Below are 18,053 nucleotides of genomic sequence, written 5' to 3' on the forward strand. Positions count from 1 at the left end.
CCTCACTCCAGCACATCCAAGTGGGTGTACCTGCTGGTCCATGTTGTTGGAGATGAGGCTGAGCTAAACTCTCCATGCCAAGCAGAGACGACTGGTCCCTACAAAGCAGAACCTTCCTTCTGCCCACCTCCCCTCCTCAGACTCACACACCTGGGTCATGGCCACACTGGGCTTGTCATGGGCGCCCCTGAGCCCATCAGAACAGAACACACTCTGTACACCTCCTAGACCAACATAATGACAAAGAAATGTTCCCACCTCTTTTCATTCAGCTTCAATCATATTTGTGTTCTGGGATGTGTGTTGGGTTACATAAAAAATTCTCATAAACCACACAGAATACTGATCAGCTCATAGCCTCGGTGTTAGATGAGGGCTGGAGTTTTGTCACAGTTTATCATCTAGTCCTCACTCCTACAGCCTATTCCCACAGAACGTCATCTTCTCAAAGCAGCAACCTGCTCACACATTCCTTTACTCAAAAGTGCTCCCTTACCTGAAAGATCAAACCCAGGAGTCCCTGCAGGGAGCAGGGGCCCCGTGGGACCAGGGCACAGCACAGCCTGGTGACTCACAGCTCTGACAATAATCAGCCTCTTCCTGCTCAAGGATCCTCTGACCCCCCTCTGCTGACCCCTAGTGTGTCCCGGACCCTCTCTCACCTGCAGGTCCCCACACTCCATGGCGTCCACCAATATGGAGTCTCTCTGTGCTCCATTTCCTCCTCTGAAACTTACTAACACGACACCCACATCATCCATTGCCTACATATTTGTCCTGCCTGATGTCACTAACCAGCACTGGGTGTGTCCAGGGGAGGAGTCAGTCACCTTCCCCAATGAACTTCATGCCTGGACTGGGCACCGGCTCAGGAAATATTGGCCAGTTTGAGGGATGGAGAAAGGCCGGAAGAAACTTTGCCTTTACGTTGTCTCAGGAAAAGGATGTGAATTGCCCACGGTTACATGGGTTGTAAAACAGGCAGAATCAGAAATGCAACAGGAACTGGGCTGCTCCTGAGTCCTGCCTGGCGTCCTCTGCCCTCATGTTCTGGGCTAGGTGTCACCCTCCGGATTTGGGTGTCACATGAGGTGGGTGCAGGACATGTGGGGTCTGCAGAGACTGAGATCTGGTCTCCATGGTGCCAGGACCTGCTGTCTCCTTCACCACCCCTCAGGGAGGGCAGGTTGCAGCTATAGAGGAAACTGTGATTTGTCTGTCACACAGAGCCAGAATCTTGTCACATCCTGTGTGTTCAGCTGTCCTGTTGGCTCTGTGGACTTCATACATCATCTGCATCACTGGGAGACGCATCATGACCCCGACCCTCATTGTCCTTCTGGGCCTTGGTGAGTTCTGGAGAAAGAAAGGGGTGAGTCCCCTTCTCTCCCAGGTTCCCTTCCCAAAGGGTCCCAGGACCCAAGAGGCTCAGGGGGGCAGAGATTCTAAGGAGAGAAGATATCAGCTCAGCAGGGGCCCAGGCCAGGCCTGGAGCTTCTGTGTGTGGGTGAAGGAAAATCTCACAGGGACTCTCTTCCAGGGCTGTGTTGGGGCCCATGGCACCAGGTTCAGGCAGGTGAGTCCTCCCCTAGAGCTCCTGCTTCAGCACAATGATGCCCCTGGGCAGCTGGGGGACACACAGGGGGTCTGGGCTGATGGTGACCAGTGTGGGAGGGGCCTTGGAATGACAGCCTGGGAAACTGAGGGGACAAGAACCCTCCTGATGCTGCAGGTCTGATTCCTTTCCAGGAGTTCCCCCCAAACCCTCCATCTGGGCTGACCCAGGCCCCATCGTCAGCAAGGGGAGCCCTGTGACCGTCTGGTGTCAGGGGTCTCTGCAGGCGGATGGCTACATTCTGTATAAAGAGAGGGGCTCTGAGCCCTCAGATACGAGCATCCCACAGGCCTCCAGCAACAAGACCGGGTTCCTCATTCAGTCCATGAGCTCACAGTACACAGGGCTGTACCAGTGTGCATACAGCACTGGGGACACAGTGTCTGAGAGGAGTGAGCCCCTGCTCTTGGTGCTGACAGGTAAGGGGGAACCTGGGTCTGCTCCCCACTGAGGGTTCCTCCTCAGAGGATGAAGGGGCCAGAGTGTGGCTTTAGGGAAGCCTCATTCCTCACATCCCACACCTGGGGGAGGTGGGGCGATGGTCCCCTTGAAGTTAGGTCTTCCTTCTTCTTCAGGAGTGGACAGTGTACTCTTCCTCTCAGCCCACCCAGGCTTGGTGGTGAACTCAGAAGGGAACATGTCCCTCTTGTGCAGCTCACAGTCCAAAATGGACACTGTCCACCTGCTGAAAGAGGGAGGAGCTGTGCTGCCCCAATGCAGGAAATCAGAACAGAGATCCTATGAGAGGAGGTGGCAGGCTGTCTTCCCTGTGGGCCCCCTGAGCTCCTCCCATGGGGGGAACCTACAGATGCTATGGTTCCTCCAGCTCCAACCCCAATGTGTGGTCACAGGCCAGTGACCATCTGCACCTCAAGTTCACAGGTGATGGGGTTCAGGTGAAGGTCTTAGCAGAGGCTAAGGTGGGCTGAGATCTAGGGGAGGGGGTGAGGAAGGGGAGTGAGGGGCCTGGAGAAAAAAGACACCCACTCAGACGGACTGAGAGGAGCTGACAGGGTTCAGAGAGTGTCCCTGGGGAAGGACACGGTCCCTCAGCTCAGGGTCAAGGACATGGAGGGAGAAGTGATTCTCTGCACATCACAGCCTTCCTCTCTCCAGGAAACTACAGGAAACCCTCCCTCTCAGCCCAGCCAGGACCCTCAGTGCCCTGGGGAGCTAAGGTGACCCTGCAGTGTCGATCTGAGGTCAGAGCTGACACCTTCCACCTGCACAGGGAGGGGTCCCTGGACCCTCCCCAGCAGCTTCGTCTCCAGGACACAGCTGCCCCCTCTCAGGCCAACTTCACCATCAGCCCTGTGACCTGGAGCCACTACGGGACCTACAGGTGCTACAGCTCACTCAGCTCCTCCCCCTTCCTGCTGTCACAGCCCAGTGACCCCCTGGAGCTCCTGGTCTCAGGTGAGGAGCCCCAGCCCCACCCCTGTGCCCTCATGGTCAGTTCAGGACTCCGTCCCCCATGGAACCTTTAGGATAAGGAGCAAGGAGATTAGCAAAGGGGGGCCAGTCCAAGGGGACTCCTACCTCCCAGAGGGATGGAAAAGCCAGAGCCACCTTCCCTGCCTCATCCTCACCCTCATCCCTGAGGCCCAGACAATTTCCTGGGACCCAGGGAGGCTGGGCTTGGCAAAGGGAGGAAAGACCAGGGGCACCATCCCAATCCCCCTCCTTCTCCCAGAGACTAAGAGGCCGAGACAAGCATGGTGACAGGCAGAGGCCTTGCTCCCCGAGAGAAACAGGTCACCCACTCTGGCACACCTGTCCTCTGGTGGGGTGTGGGGGCCAGGCAGGGATTCTGGGTGATCATGGGGCCCCCAGGGCTGTGAGGCAGGCAGGTGACATGTTGTTTGGTTGTGGCAAAGGGATATTTGGTGGTCCCACCCAAGGCAGAGGTAGACAAGCCCAAATAGGGAGAAGACCACACACAACCTTCACCTCCGATTCCCAGGAGGCTCTGAGGATTGGTCTCTTTCCTCTACCACCAAGCCAGGCCAGCAGTAAGAGAGGGTCTCTGTGGGGAGGTGATGGGTGCGTCCATGGGGGACAGGGGCTGAGTCCTGTGCAAGTTCAGGTACCTCTGGAGGCTCTGACTTGGACACACCCTTCCCCTCCCTGTGCCTCAGTGTCTCCAAGTGTAAAAGGAGAGAATCATGGCCCAGAGCTTAGATTTTCTTTCAGTTCTGGTTCTGACCTCCTGGGAGGGGGCACCTCACAGGGAAGCCCCCCAGGACGTGATGTTATGTGGGATGTCCACTCTGTAGCAGCGATGAAGAAAATATGCAAAGAGGGACACACAGGAAAAGGGTCTGAGAAACCCAGGTCCTTTCTGTCAGCTCAGACTCAGCTCAGAGGAGGGAACAAGGGCTGGAGTCAGTCCTGGTCCAGGTCCCTGCTCTGCTGCTCCTGCTCTTGGGCTGGGTGGTCCCTTCTCCTCTGTGAGTGTCAGGTTCATGTCTGTTCATCCCTAGTCCCCTCCTGCTCACAGGCCTGTGGTGACATTAGTGACATAAGGAGCCTCAGGAACTCAGGAAGGTAGAACCTGAGCCCAGGCTGATCTTCCCAAGGGGTTGTCAGGGTTCACCCCATGCCTCTGTCCCTATGGTGTCCCTGCTGTGCTGGGGGCAGGTAAAAAACAAGGACTCTCAGCTCCAGGTGAGACAAGAGAGGCCCCCAGCAGGTGAGGAGCCCGGAGCTCAGAGCTGGTGACCACCTGGGGGCAGCATGAGGACAGCACAAGGAACCCAGGTCCCAGGGTCCAATCCCAGCCCTGAGCTGCAGTGGACTGGTCGGTGGGTCAGCCATTCCTGGTGCATGAGGGCTGTGAGGTCATAGGAGATGAACAACAGACCCCAGCACATGCCTCGCACACAGTAGGTGCTCATTAAATGACACCTTTGGCTCATTCATGACATCACTCCAGCCCAAGGTCTCCAATGGTACTGGAATGTGCTGATCGGAGTCTCAGTGGCCCTTGTCCTGCTGCTCTTCCTCCTCCTCCTCTTCCTCCTTCGACACCAGAATCAAAGCAAAGGCAGGACATTGGGTGAGTAGGAAAGGGGGTGACCTGGGTCACAGGAGAGAAGGGCTCAGCTCACCTGCCCCAGGAAACAAATAGATGGGGAAGGTGAGCTGAGAAACAGATTTCTCCAGAATCTCACATCAGAAAATCTAGAAAGTAAACACTCAATGTCAGAACTTGTGTACGAATTGAAGGTCTCCAGTCTCCTCAGATATGAAACATCCACTCAAGTGTGTTACAGTTTCCTTCTTTCCTCCTGAATACAACAGGGGAGGTCCTTGCCCTCCCAGGACTGAGACTGTCTGTCCTCCAGCCCAGCTGCAGATACCAGGAAGAGCCCCTGTGAAAGAGGAAGGGACAGCTGCCCTCAGGGGTTGTCACAGGGAGTTCAGGAGGTGACAGGGAAGGGGAAATCCTGGAAGGGTGCAGGGTCAGGGGTGAGAGAAACTGAAATCCATGCAGTCTGACCTGTCCCCTCACCCCACTCCTGGGTTAGTGACCCATCTGGGACCAGGCAGGTCTGCAGCCATGAGATCTTTGGGATCCTGCCTGGAGATACACCCTGTTATTCCCCTCCAGATGCTGCCATGAAGGACCCACAGCCTGGGGAGGGCATGGAGCTAGACCCTCAGGTGAGACCCCTGCTCCTGTCCAGGATACCCACCAAGGACCTTCCTGTTCCCCAGTTCACTCCAGTCCTCATCTCCCCTGGTTCTCAGCAGTGTCCACATTGACCTCCCCTTCTGGGCACCAGGTTGTCCTGCTGTGACTCACTGCCCCATCTTTCCTATGTCCTCATGACCCCTCCTAGGTGGTCCCCTATGCTGGCCCCTCATCCTCTGTGTGACCTTGTGCAGCCCCAGGTCTCAGGAGGAGACATGAATGACTGAATGACCTGTAGGTTACAGGGTCCCGTCACTCACTCATGCAGCAGCTGTGACAGGAACTCACTGGTTACCAGCTCCATGCCAGTGCCCCAGTGCAGCCCTGAGAAGCCTGTCCCCACCCTCCTCGAGCTCACCTGAGGGTGAGGGAGACACATGCAAACAGGCATCCTTGAGAGCCAAGTGCTGTAAAGGAGAATGAAGCAAGAGCAGGGGATAGAGTGTGTGATGAGGGGGCAGAACAGGGAAAACAGCAGGTGCAAAGATCCTGAGGCAGGACCTGCTGCTTCAGCTAGATGGGCCCTGTGGCTGGAGCTGAATGAACAAGACACAGAGTGTTAGGTTAAGAGTCAGATTTATAGAAGCACCAGGAGCCCCAAGGCTCAGGGAGTCCCTGCAGACTCCATCAGGAGAGTGACCTCATCTGATCTGAAGTTTAAGTTGTCACTCTGACACCATGTGGACACTTGACTGGAGGGTTTCAACCATGGGGTCAAGGACACGCTGGTCTGTCTCACTGTCTCTCTGCAGCAGAACAGGACCCATGACAATCCCCAGGGAGTGACCTATGCCCTTGTGACCTGCTCAAGATCAAGACTTAGGCAGGGAATGGCCCCCTCTCCTTCCCCCCTGTCAGAGGAATTGCTGGACATGAAGGGCAGACAAACAGAAGAGGACAGACAGATAGACAGTCAGGTGGGTCCCATCCTCTCCAAGCTGCAGGCTTCCAAAATCCTAACTCATCCTCTCACTGTCCCCCTGTTCCAGGCTGCTGCATCTGTTGGCCCCCAGGATGTGACCTACGCCCACCTGACCCACTTGGGCCTCAGACAGCAGACAAGTGCACCCCCTTCCTCCCCATCAGAGCGGCCCCCAGGTGAGCCCAGTGTGTATGCTTCTCTGACGGTCCACTAGCCCAGGAAGGACCCAGACCCCACGCTTCAGAAAGGGGGCCTGCAGGGACCCCAGAAAGCACAGGGGCTGCCCAAGGACACTCACTAGTGACTCCAGGGAGCCTGCTAACCTGACATGGACCCCCAGCAGCTTCTGGGACCCTCTGGGAGTCCCCTGATTCTGCAATCACAGATAAGTCCTATCCCTACACTTTGGAATCAGAGCAACAGACTTCTCAAGCATCAACATGTGAATTTAGAATCAAAAGAGAAGGGAGAGAATGCTTTCAATGAATGTAAATACTACATATCAGTCCTACAAAATGGAACATTAACAACCATGAATGAACATCTTAGAGGAAAAAAAAGGCGAAGACATAGAAACCACCTAAGTGTCCTCCCACACGTGCTGAGATGAAGCTGTGGCAGCCTGTGCGATGAAGTGTCACTCGGTCACAGAGATGAAATCCTGTCAGTGGGGCAACACGGAGGCACCGTGAGCGTGTCCTGCTACGTGGGGTAAGTCAGACCACACAGCACAAGGTCCGTGCTACTTCACTTGTATGTGGGTGAGATCTGAAAGTCTGCACTGTCTATGGACTAACTGTATTGACCTTGTAATTAAAAATTTCCCTGCACTTCTGGCCAAGATGGAGGTGTAGGTGGAAATATTGTACCTCCTCGCACAACCAAATTTAAGGACAACAAAGATTTAGAAACAAAAACACAACCAGAACAAACAGAAAATTGAACTATACCAAAGTCCGACAACAACGAACCATTCATCCAAACTGGTAAGAGGGGCAGAGTCAGCAGCTGGTGAAGATGAGTCCTGGCAGGAAGAGGCAGTGGTTGGCAGAACCAGGTGTGGGGAGGAAATGAGCAATCCCAGTGAGACGCACAAGGCGGTTGGCTGACTGCGGACACACATTCCCGCGAAGATAAACCAGGCAAAAAACATGCAGTGAGACAGACCAGTGCAGAGAAATAAAGGGCCCCAGAACAGGGAAATAAAGGGCCCCAGTGCAGGGAAATAAAGCCTAAAAGCACTGATTGAAAGAACTTTCAGGGGTCAAGGTGCTGGGAGAGGCTCCCAGCCTCACAGGAAAGTTTGTTGGAGAGACTCACAGGGTCCTAGAACATACACAAGCCCACCCACCTGGGAACCAGCACCAGAAGGGCCCAATTTGCTTGTGGGAAGTGGCAGAGGGGACCAAAGTTTGAGAGAACACAGAACAAGCACCATTGCTCCCTCTCTGGCCCCACCCCATATACAGCATCACAAACCAGTGACTGGGTTGTCCCACCCTCGTAAACACCTAAGCAAAAATGGGCAGTAAGATGGACTGTGCAACCCAGGGCCCCAGCGATGGCAAATAAAGCCTAAAAGCACCAATTGAAAAGGTGCCAGCTTGTGGAAAGTGGCAGAGGGGACTGAAATCCGACAGAACGTGAAAGAAGTGCCATTGCTCCCTCTCTGATCCCACCCCCAGCAACATGGGTTACCCCTACCAGGTGCACACCTAAGGCTCCACCCCTCATATGTAACAGGCACGATAATACAAAAATATATATATATGGCCCAAATGGAAGAACAGATCAAAGCTCCACAGCAAATGCAACTAAGCAACAAAGAGAGCCAATCTATCAGATGCACAGTTCAAAACACTGGTGATCAGGATGCTCACAGAGCTGATTGATTTTACTTGCAAATTAGATGAAAAAATGAAGGCTACACTAAGTGAAATGAAGCAAAATGCACAGGGAACCAATAGTGATGGAAAGAAAACTCAGATTAAATCAGTGGAGTAAACCAAAAGGAAGAAAGAAACAACCAAACAGAAAAAAATGAAGAAACAAGAATTCAGAAAAATTAGGAGAGGCTTAGAAACCTCCAGGACATCTTTAAACATCCCAACATCCGAATTATAGGGGTACCAGAAGGGGAAGAGAAAGAGCAAGTGGGAAATTTATTTGAACAAATAATAAAAAAGAACTTCTCTAATCTGGCAAAGGCAATAGACTTCCAGGAAGTCCAGGAAGCTCAGAGAGTCCCAAATAAGGTGGACCCAAGGAGGAACACACCAAGGCACATCATAATTACAATAACCAAGATTGAAATGAAGGAGAGAATCCTAGAAGCAGCAAGGCATAAGGGGATAGTCACCTACAAAGAAGTTCCCATCAGACTGTCAGCTGATTTCTCAAAAGAGACCTTACAGGCAAGAAGGGGCTGGAAAGAAGTATTCCAAGTCATGAAATCCAAAGACCTACAACCATGATTGCTCTATCCAGCAAAGCTTTCATTTAGAATGGAAGAACAGATAAAGTGCTTCTCAGATAAGGTCAAGTTCAAGGCGTTCATCATCACCAAGCCCTTATTATATAAAATGTTAAAGGGACTTATCTGAGAAAAAGAAGGTAAAAAAGATGAACAGTGAAAGGACAGCAAACTCACAGTTACTAACAACCACATGTAAAACAAAAGCAAGCTAAAAGGACAGCTAGATCAGGAGTAGAACCATAGAAATGAAGATCACATGGAGGGTTAGCAATAGGGGAGTGAGAGGAGGAGGGGGGAGAAGGTACAGAAAATAAGTAGCATAGATGGTAGGTAGAAAATAGACAGGGAGAGGGCAAGAATAGTGTGGGAAATATAGAATCTAAAGAACTTGTGACACATGGGCATGAACTAAAGGGGGGAAGGTGGGTGGGAGAGGGTGTGCAGGGTGGAGGGGAATGGAGGGGGGAATGGCATAATGGCATAACTGTAATGGCATAATCAATAAAATATATTTTAAAAAATATTCCTGCAAAGTGAACTCGGAGTCTGAAAAACTTCACTGGTAAGTGCTTCACAACACTCATGCATGTATGAAACACACACACGTACACTTAGATATAGAAACATACACACAACACCCCTACATGCATTTCTCCTGAGAACAGAGAAGAAAGGCACATCCCACAACAGAGTTTATCAGGCCAGAAATCAGTTGATGACGAAACTAAACGAGGGAGCTACCAAGAGGGAACCTCACAGGAAGCTCTCTCACCTGCAGTCAGGTGCAGAGTCCTAAACAAAACATCACCAAGATGCATCAAAGCAAAAACTGCATCATCCAACCCGACTAGGCAGGTATGTGTTTGTGGAGATGCATGCTTGGTTTCATATTTTTAAAAAATCAATCGGTAGAATTCAAATCTTAAAAAAAGATATCAACAGAGGCAAAACTTTTGTTGAAATATGGCACAAATTTATAGTGAAAAAACTCTTAAGAAATAACAGAAATTTTGTATCATTTATCAAAGCACCTTTCAAAAGGTTTATAAAGGAAATAATGCTCAAAGGTAAAAACTTGAAAACGTTTTGCCTGTAACTGAGCCTATGGAGCTGAGCCTGCCCACAGCCTCGCCAGCCCGGCCCCTTGCCCAGGTTCTGTGGGTGGAGGAGGAACCACTCAGCAAGAGAGAAATGACACCCCCACCTCCACGCCTTCCTCTGCGGGTTCGCAGAAGCCTGGCCATCCTGGGCCCCGCCCATCTACAGGCCACGCCCAGCAGCCATCCCCAGAGCCCCAGCTGTGGGGCAGGTCCCACCTCCACCCCTTTCTGCATCCCACTCACACTCCCGCCCCTGCATCTGTCCCTCTAGCGTCCACCACAGCATCTTCTGAACCTGCACCTGCTGGTGCCACCAAGCAGGAGAACCAGTGGGAGCTCCCATCAACAGACAGGACATCTGGACATTCTTCCCCGTCTAACCTTGTTGAACAGGTCAGTCCTCTGAGAATATGGTCACTGAGGTCATGTTGATGGGCTATGAACCAGGGCAAGTGACAGCAGCCCTGCAAGCCAAGTTCAACCACCCTGACAGCCCCACTGTGTATCTTTAATGGGAACTCTGGAGACAGAGAAAGTCAGGCTGTGCTTGCTCCCCCTCCAGCATCTCCTTAGCCCAGGGACCTGTCCCTGCAGAGTCTGAGTCAGTAATAAATGTTGGGACCCAGGGCCTTCCACCGGCAGGACACTCAAGACCCCCTGACACCAGTCCCTCCCCCATGCACCCTGGGTCCCCAGCTGTAGGCAAATAAGTTCATGAGTTCTGTGTCTCCCACTAAATGCAGAACACATGGCTCTTACTCACTGCTGAATGGACACCATTTTTATCCCTCATCCTGAACCTTCGGATACAGCTCCTAACAAAGTGACTCAGAATGAGTTCTGAATCCAGAGATGCCAGGCAGGCTGAGATGGTCCAATGAGGAGACAGAGACCTGGCAGAGTCATGTCCAGGCTCATGACATGCCCCTGTGAAACTCACAGTCTGAGAAGTGGGGCATCGGGGAGCACAGACCCCAGGAGGGAGGCTCATGTCTCCCCAGGTCCTCAGTCACACCCTCATTTCATGATCCTCAGGGGCAGCTGATACCATCAGCCCATCACAGAACAATTCAGTCCCCAGGAGTGGGGAGCGGGAGAATCCTCAGTTATGGTGCTGGGTGCAGAGGGTCAGGTCCTGCCAGAGGGAGGCAGGTGTGCTGGGTGGACATCTTGGATTCTGGGGTGACTTTGGTCTTCCTGACCATGGTGACTTCTGTCTCCCCACTTTGTAGACTCCCACTCCCAAGATTACACTGTGGAGAATCTCACCTGTGCATGTGTGGCTGGTGGTCCTTGGGGTGCTGCTGTTTCAGGCTCAGGACAGTGAGAGAATGACCCAGGCTGCAGCCAGGATGTGAACACAGAGGGGGCAGGGCACTATTCATAGAGAGGGGGAGCCATGGAGCCCATCTGATGACCCAGGAGAAGGTGAAGGACAGTCTGAACACAGGTTGGGAAACTGCTGATGTGTCCAAGGGGGTGAACAAGTTTTGGGTGCAGGGAGTGTCTGAGTGCTCCCTGTGCAGGGCTCTTCCTCCCTTAAATATCTGTTTTTCTCTCCCATTTTCTTTGCTGACTCCCTGTAACAACCCCCTTCTTCCCTCACCCTTATGCCGTGAGGGTTCTTCCCACATACCTGTTGGGGTCCATGCATCTAAAACCTCATTCTCCCTTCCACTTTTATGTAATAAAATGTTCTTTATTTGTAATCACTACATGACCCAATAGGCATTACTGAGTCTTCATCTCCTCAGTTCACAGGAGTTAACCAGGAATCAATCCAATTTTTTTTAAAAAGGGCTCAATTAGATGTGACCCTGGAAAGATGAATACAAAGTGATCCCACCCCCCCTCCAACCCCATTATCCTTTACGTCTGTATCCAATGCCACGCATCCCATTTCCCCAGAACTGCCCTCACTTGGCATTTGAAGGGACAGCTGAGTGGAGGGCTACCTCTCAAAATAACCATTTTCATAATGATCATATACATATATGTATATATACTTATACCTAATGGAATAGTATTCAACCACGAAAAAGAACAAAATGGGAGCAGAGGCATGGACACCTCGGAGCAGACAGAGGGCAGGGAGGAGGGGCCAGATGAAGGTAGGTGAGGGGACTAGACAAAACACATACATGCATGAGCCACAGACACTGGCAGCAATGCAATGAGGGCCAGAGGAAATGGGGTGGGGGCTCCGTGGAGCTGGGTAAATGTGGGGTGCTGAAATGGAGACATCTGCAATAGGGTGTCTCCAATAAAAGTAAAGAAAACAATCCTGACATTTGAGACAACATAAATGAATGGATTTTTAGGACATTTTGTTAACCCAGCCAGATCGCAGAGAGAGAGATCAAGACTGCAGGATCTCACATATACGTGGAATCTGTAGCAGCCGAACGTGTAGAAACAGAGGGTGGGATGGTGGTGACTACGGGGAGTGGGGATGTTGATCAGAGAGCATCGCCTTTCAGTTATGAGATTGGCACATTTTGGGGGTCTCACAGACAGCCTGTTGATTATCATTAACAAGACTGTCATATACTGGAAAGGAGCTGCGACAGTGTGTGTGAAATATTCTCACCACAAAAAGTAAATGGCAGCGATGTGACTTCTCGATTCTATTGCTAGCTAACGCTAAAGTGGTATCATCATACAACGTATAAATGTATATGGTCAACCCACTGCACACCTTACACTTACACAATGTTATATGTCACTTATATGCCAATCAACCTGGATAAAATGAACTCCATTTTTAGGCTTCTTTTTTGCTTTTTTTAAAATTGTTGCTCTATTACAGCTATCCCACCATGTTCCCCCGTGCCCTCCTCCCCTCAGTACGCCCACCTCTCCCAACAGTCTGAGGTAGGACACACCTACAATAGGCAACATGCAATGAACTGTCACAACAGCAAATGCAGAGTTTGTGAGTCTCTGTACCTATGTATTCCTTTGTCTACTGTCTGTGTGTCCGTGTATCTGTGTGTCAGTCTCTCTATCTATCTATCTCTCTACCTATTTGTCTATCATTTACCTACCTATCTATCCATCCATTTTTCTTCATCTGTCAGTGATCTCTCTGGCCTCCAGTTCAGAAAGAATATAAAATTCCTGTTGTGTGAAGCCATGCAGTTCATTGTAATTTATTATAACAATTTTACCAAGCTCTCTTTCCTTCCCTCTGTGTGTGTGTGTGTGTGTGTGTGTGTGTGTGTGTGTGTGTGTGTGTCCTGCTCTCTTCATAGAGAAGGAAGGAACTGGGTTTTTACTCACACACAACAAATGACTTCATCTAAAACAAGACCTTGCAAGTTTTCTTCTCTTCTAAAAATGCAGAATCAAATGGTCTGGTTAACTGTTTTTTTTTGGGGGGGGGAGTGTTTTTTTTTCTCATAGCAGACTACAAAATATGCAAGTGACTCTAGATCTAATAAATATGAAGTGGGAGACAAATTTCATATTTCTTCTGAAAATAGTTTTATATCATTAACCACTTTCATAGATTAGATTGGCCCAGAAATAAAGAATATTATAAACAGAATAGTGAACTATGACTTTCCAATGGTAGCAAGCTATGTAAATCCATATGTGATTGTGGGGTTCAGGAAAACTAAGCGTGACAACTTTAGACGTGTGGGGTATTGAGTAACGTGACTCAGGTCAGTCCCTCAGCACCTGCTATTTTTAGGGTGAGCAGAGCTGGTCCTCTTTCTACGTGACAGGTACCTTGTGCCCTGTACAGACTGTGGTGTGGGGACCTTGCCCACCACATCTTGCCACTTTGTCTTCAATTTAATAACTAAATAAGAAATCATCAAAAGCTCTGCTATAACAGGTCCACAGAGATTTTAACCCTTTTCCTAATGTAAGAACAGCACAAACCTGATACTGCAAAGTAAATTCACAGTAGTCATCACAGAATCCCCAAGTGAGGACGGCTCATCTACTGTCCAGAGATCCTGCTGGACCGAGTCCAAACTGAGTCCAGCTTTGGACAAAAATGTGCACGTGTATCTAGGAAGTTTTCCTCAAAACCGTGGACCATCTACATCTTCCCTGATTCTGTCCTATTTTGTTTGTGAATCTCCATCGATGGTGTAGAATTCAGCACTGGGTCATGGACAGCTCCACCCCCCAATCAAACACACCTTGCTCTCTCTTTTCTGCTGTTTCTTTGTGTCAATATTTTATCGTGGTTTTATTACAGTGGTCGCAAGTTATGCCCCTTGGCCATCCTCCACCTGTTCCACACCCCCCCACTCCCATGAGAATATAGCTAAGAATCCCGAACCTCCAATTCAAAGGAAATTATGCACCCCTATGTTCCTAGCAGCACTATTAAAAATAGCCAACTGCTGAAAACAGCCCAAGTGCCCACCAGTAAATGAGTGGACCAAGTAAGTGAATCTTCCATTTACGCAATGGAATAGTACACAGAGGAAGGAAGGAAAGAAAGAAAGAAAGAAAGAAAGAAAGAAAGAAAGAAAGAAAGAAAGAAAGAAAGAAAGAAAGAGAGAGAGAGAAAGAAGTCCTGCTTTTCACAACAGCACAGATGGACCTGGAGAATATCATGCTAAGTGAAATAAGCCAGATGGTGAAGGACAAAAACCATATGATCTCACGTATAAGAGAAATCTAATGAGCAAAATTAACTAATGAAGAAAATAGAATCCCCAGCATGGGAACATAGACCAGACTGGCAGTGACCAGAGAGGAGGGGGAAGGAAAATAATAGTGGAAAAAAAGAAAAGGACTAATCAAAGAGCATCTATGAATGACCCACAGACATGGACAACAGTGTACCAACTGACTGGGAGCAGGGTAGTGGGATAAGCAGAATGAGGAAGTGGGGGAAACTTGAGACAACTGCAATAGAATAACAATAAAATTAATTTTTAAAAAGCTTCCCACAAAGAAAAAATATTTTCTACATTTTTTTTGCTAAAATTAGTAATTGATTTACTCTTCAGTCTGTTGTGAATCTAGGATTGATTGTGTGTATGGTTTGAAAGTGAGTGTGAAGTTCACCCTGTTTCATCAACTCCCCCAGCTGTCCCAGCACCCATGAAGGAAAGACTGGGATCTGCCCACTGCACTTGCAAGCATCTCTGTTGTGATCATATGACCCTGTGCTGTGGTCAGAGTCTGATCCCTCCCTCTGCTTCATTGGACGAGGTACCTCTGCTTTTTCAGTTTCACAAACCTCCAACGTCTCCACCAAAATCTGCATGTCTGGTTCCCTTTCCCCCTATATCTCAAGTAGAGTGAATTCTGGCCAATGGGGTTAGTATCACGGGGCTCTGAATGATGGAAGTGAGAGCAACAGAGGAAGCAGGCTTCTCCAGGGTCCTTCAGCCATTCAGGATGTGGTATTGCAACAACTGACATTTAAAGGGTGGAGGCTGGTGTTCTGCCTCTCACAGAACTCCCATGAATCACAATTCTTTCCTAAATCCTCAACAACGTCCACAGTTTGAATAAGAGAGTGTCACCCAGCAACAAAGTTGCTCTGAGGAGGATGAAATGACCCAAACAATTTACAAGGAGATGGAGAAAGAGAGAGCCCACATCTCACAAAAACACAGAGTCAGGTGGAAACAGTGTGAGATGCAGCCCCTGTGTTCCAGAACCAGGAGGGAGCACTGAGCTCTCCTGCAGGTGCAGAGTGTTTGCACAGACCTCGGGCTCATCCCTGCCCCTCCTGTTGGCTCACTGTCATGAGAGCTCCTTGGGGTCTGCAGTCAATGGGGAGGCAGAGAGGGAAGGCCACTCTTCATGTCCCCACGGCAGCAGTCACATCTACCTCCTTTCTGGGTTCTAAGCTCTAAGTCCTCACTCTTTTTCAGTTCACCTGCTACATCAGTCTTTGAAACCCTTTCAGAATCTGTCCATTTCTGCTCAAAATTCTTTAATGGTCCTCACTGTGTTAGGGTAAATTTAGACTCTTCTGAACTCACAGCTGTTCATAATCATCCACCTGTGACCCTCCATCCTCAGCTCTCACTGCTGCTTCCCTCAACCAGACGGGTGCAGTTATTCTGTGAACGCACATACACACACTCACACATATACACTCACACACATATACACTTACACACAGAGACACACTCACACCACCTCCTATGGACCATCTGTTCTCCTCCATCTCTGCTATCTTAGAGTTCTATAGGACTAGCAAATTCCTTCCCATGTTTCCAGCTAAAAGCACAGGATTAGAAGCAACACTGAGATTTCTTCTAATTTCCCTTCTCTGCATGTGTTGTGACAGCTAAAAATATGTATGGATTGTGTGATGAATCCATGGAAGCCTTTCATCTAATACTGTTAGACACACAGGGCTGAAGTTCAATTACTGTTCACATTACACATCATGACACACATTGCACTGCTCTAGTTCCTCTATGACACATGGCACATATGAGATTCATAACCCAGAGTGACTGTAACAGTTCATTCCTGTAAACGTCTCTGCCTCACAAGCTTAATCCATTAGCCTTGGGTGGGGGAACCATGACCATGAACAACCTCCACTTCAACCTCCCTTTCTGCTATCAGACAGTCTCTGTCTCTAGAGTTCCCTATGATATTCTTTCCTCTCCAGAGTATTCTCACTCCCACCTCCTAGGGTTCCACCTCATTCGTGTTGAGGGCCCCTTCCCTCAGCCCTGGCCCTGGCAGCTTACTTGCTTGGAGTGTTGTCCAATACACCAGAGATTGTGAGTTCAATCCCCAGTGAGGTCATGTGTAAAATGCAACTGATCAAGGGTTCTTCCCCAATGTCTCTTTGTCTGGATCTCCCATCTTGTGTCTATAAAATCAAAGAATACTGCTTCAATGAGAATTAAAAAGCAAACAAACAGGTGTTCCTCAACCAAAATCTAGTCATGATCCCAGGTGTTCTCACATTTTTTCTCATTTCTCCTTTGAAAGCACAGTCATTTCCACTTTCAACTCAGAACCCTCATTATCTGCCAAGAAGAGTTCTCAAGATACATAAAATCAGTCTCCTGGATCAGAGATTCATTTCTAGCTCTGACACACTCGGCTTTACTAGGTGATCAGTAAACAAGTAAATGCTGTTTGTGGGAGGCTGAGACAATGAGTAGCGAGTTCTATTTAGTGTCAGCCTGTGGAGGGTGGGCTGAGGAACACAACCTGGGTCCTGCCCTCTCTGACAGGAACACAGACCAGGTAGAGGGTCCTGGTAGGGAGAAGAGACCCAAAATCTGGGCTGAGCATCTCCAGAGGACAAGGAGTCCTCCGGAGCTGTCGTCATGGAAAAACCCAGAGCCAGGCCCAGGGCGGGGCCATCCCCTTTGCTGTGGGTCCACAGGGGTGGGAACCCAGAAGGGTGGCAGCAGCCCCTGACTCACCACATCCTGTGCATCTCTGTCCTCCAGGCCCAGGGTCTCGTCCACCAGAACAGCAGGAGCAGTCAGAGCAGACAGCACCATGTCCATCCTCCCTGCTCTTCTCTGCCTTGGTCAGTTGTGGGGCATGGGGATGGGGCAGCAGGAGGGGATGAGGCAGCAGGAGGGGATGAGGCAGCTGCACGTGCTTGTTCATGGGGACCCTCAGGTTCAGGCAGTTAAAGCAGATGAGGCCCCGAGTTAAGGGAATCAGCTCAGACATCCAGGTGCAAATCTGACAAGGACTCTTTCAGGGCTGAGTCTGGGCCAGAAAACCTGTGAGCCAAATGGTGAGTCCTCCCCAAGATGCCTGTCCCTCCTCCTACTTTTCCCTTGGGGTTCAGGAGGGAGCAAGAGGTCCTGGGTTAGAAGAGGAGGGACATGGGCTGAGCTGGCAAATGTGGGGCAGGGAAGGTCTGTCTAATGCAGCTTCTGATTCTTTCCAGGGATTCTCCCTAGACCCACCATCTGGGCTGAGCCAGTCCCTCTCACACCCTGGCTGTTCTCTGTGACCATCTGGTGTCAGGGGGTCCTCGAGGCCCAGGAGTACTGTCTACATAAAGAAGAGATGTGCACATCCTGGGACAGAGAGAAACTTCTGGAGCCTGGAGACAAGGCCGTTTGTCATTGACAGTTTCCATGCAGGGAGATATTGTAAATACCACAGCCCCACTGACCGGTCAGAGCCAAGTGACCCCCTGCAGCTGGTGGCTTCAGGATCACAACCCCAGGCTCTGCCCTCAGGAAGGGGTTCTCCTCCTCACAGCCCAGCCCTAGGGGATGTGAGGGAGGTGTGAGCCTCATTTAACATGCTGTCTCCTTCTC

General features: G+C 50.1%; 1 protein-coding gene across 3 annotated transcripts in view; it reads left to right on the forward strand.

The window, feature by feature from the left end:
• Positions 1-17,537, forward strand: part of LOC119042595 (leukocyte immunoglobulin-like receptor subfamily B member 3) — a 33,737-nt gene extending 16,200 nt beyond the window's left edge. The window contains exons 9-13 of one of the 3 annotated variants that reach the window (XM_053656672.1): positions 5,229-5,281; positions 6,302-6,410; positions 10,082-10,203; positions 17,220-17,302; positions 17,483-17,537. In XM_053656672.1, coding sequence (XP_053512647.1) covers positions 5,229-5,281; positions 6,302-6,410; positions 10,082-10,203; positions 17,220-17,302; positions 17,483-17,510 — 395 coding nt within the window. In that variant the 3' untranslated portion in view covers positions 17,511-17,537. Of the gene's footprint in view, positions 1-5,228; positions 5,282-6,301; positions 6,411-10,081; positions 10,204-11,042; positions 11,554-14,869; positions 14,973-17,219; positions 17,303-17,482 lie in introns of those variants that run through there. The other 2 variants (XM_053656675.1, XM_053656671.1) reach the window with 2 other exon arrangements.
• Positions 17,538-18,053: the final 516 nt, after the last annotated feature.

This window comes from Artibeus jamaicensis, unplaced genomic scaffold (assembly GCF_021234435.1).
Source record: "Artibeus jamaicensis isolate MK-2021 breed Jamaican fruit bat unplaced genomic scaffold, CSHL_Jam_final scaffold_2693, whole genome shotgun sequence".
Classification (NCBI taxonomy): domain Eukaryota; kingdom Metazoa; phylum Chordata; class Mammalia; order Chiroptera; family Phyllostomidae; genus Artibeus; species Artibeus jamaicensis.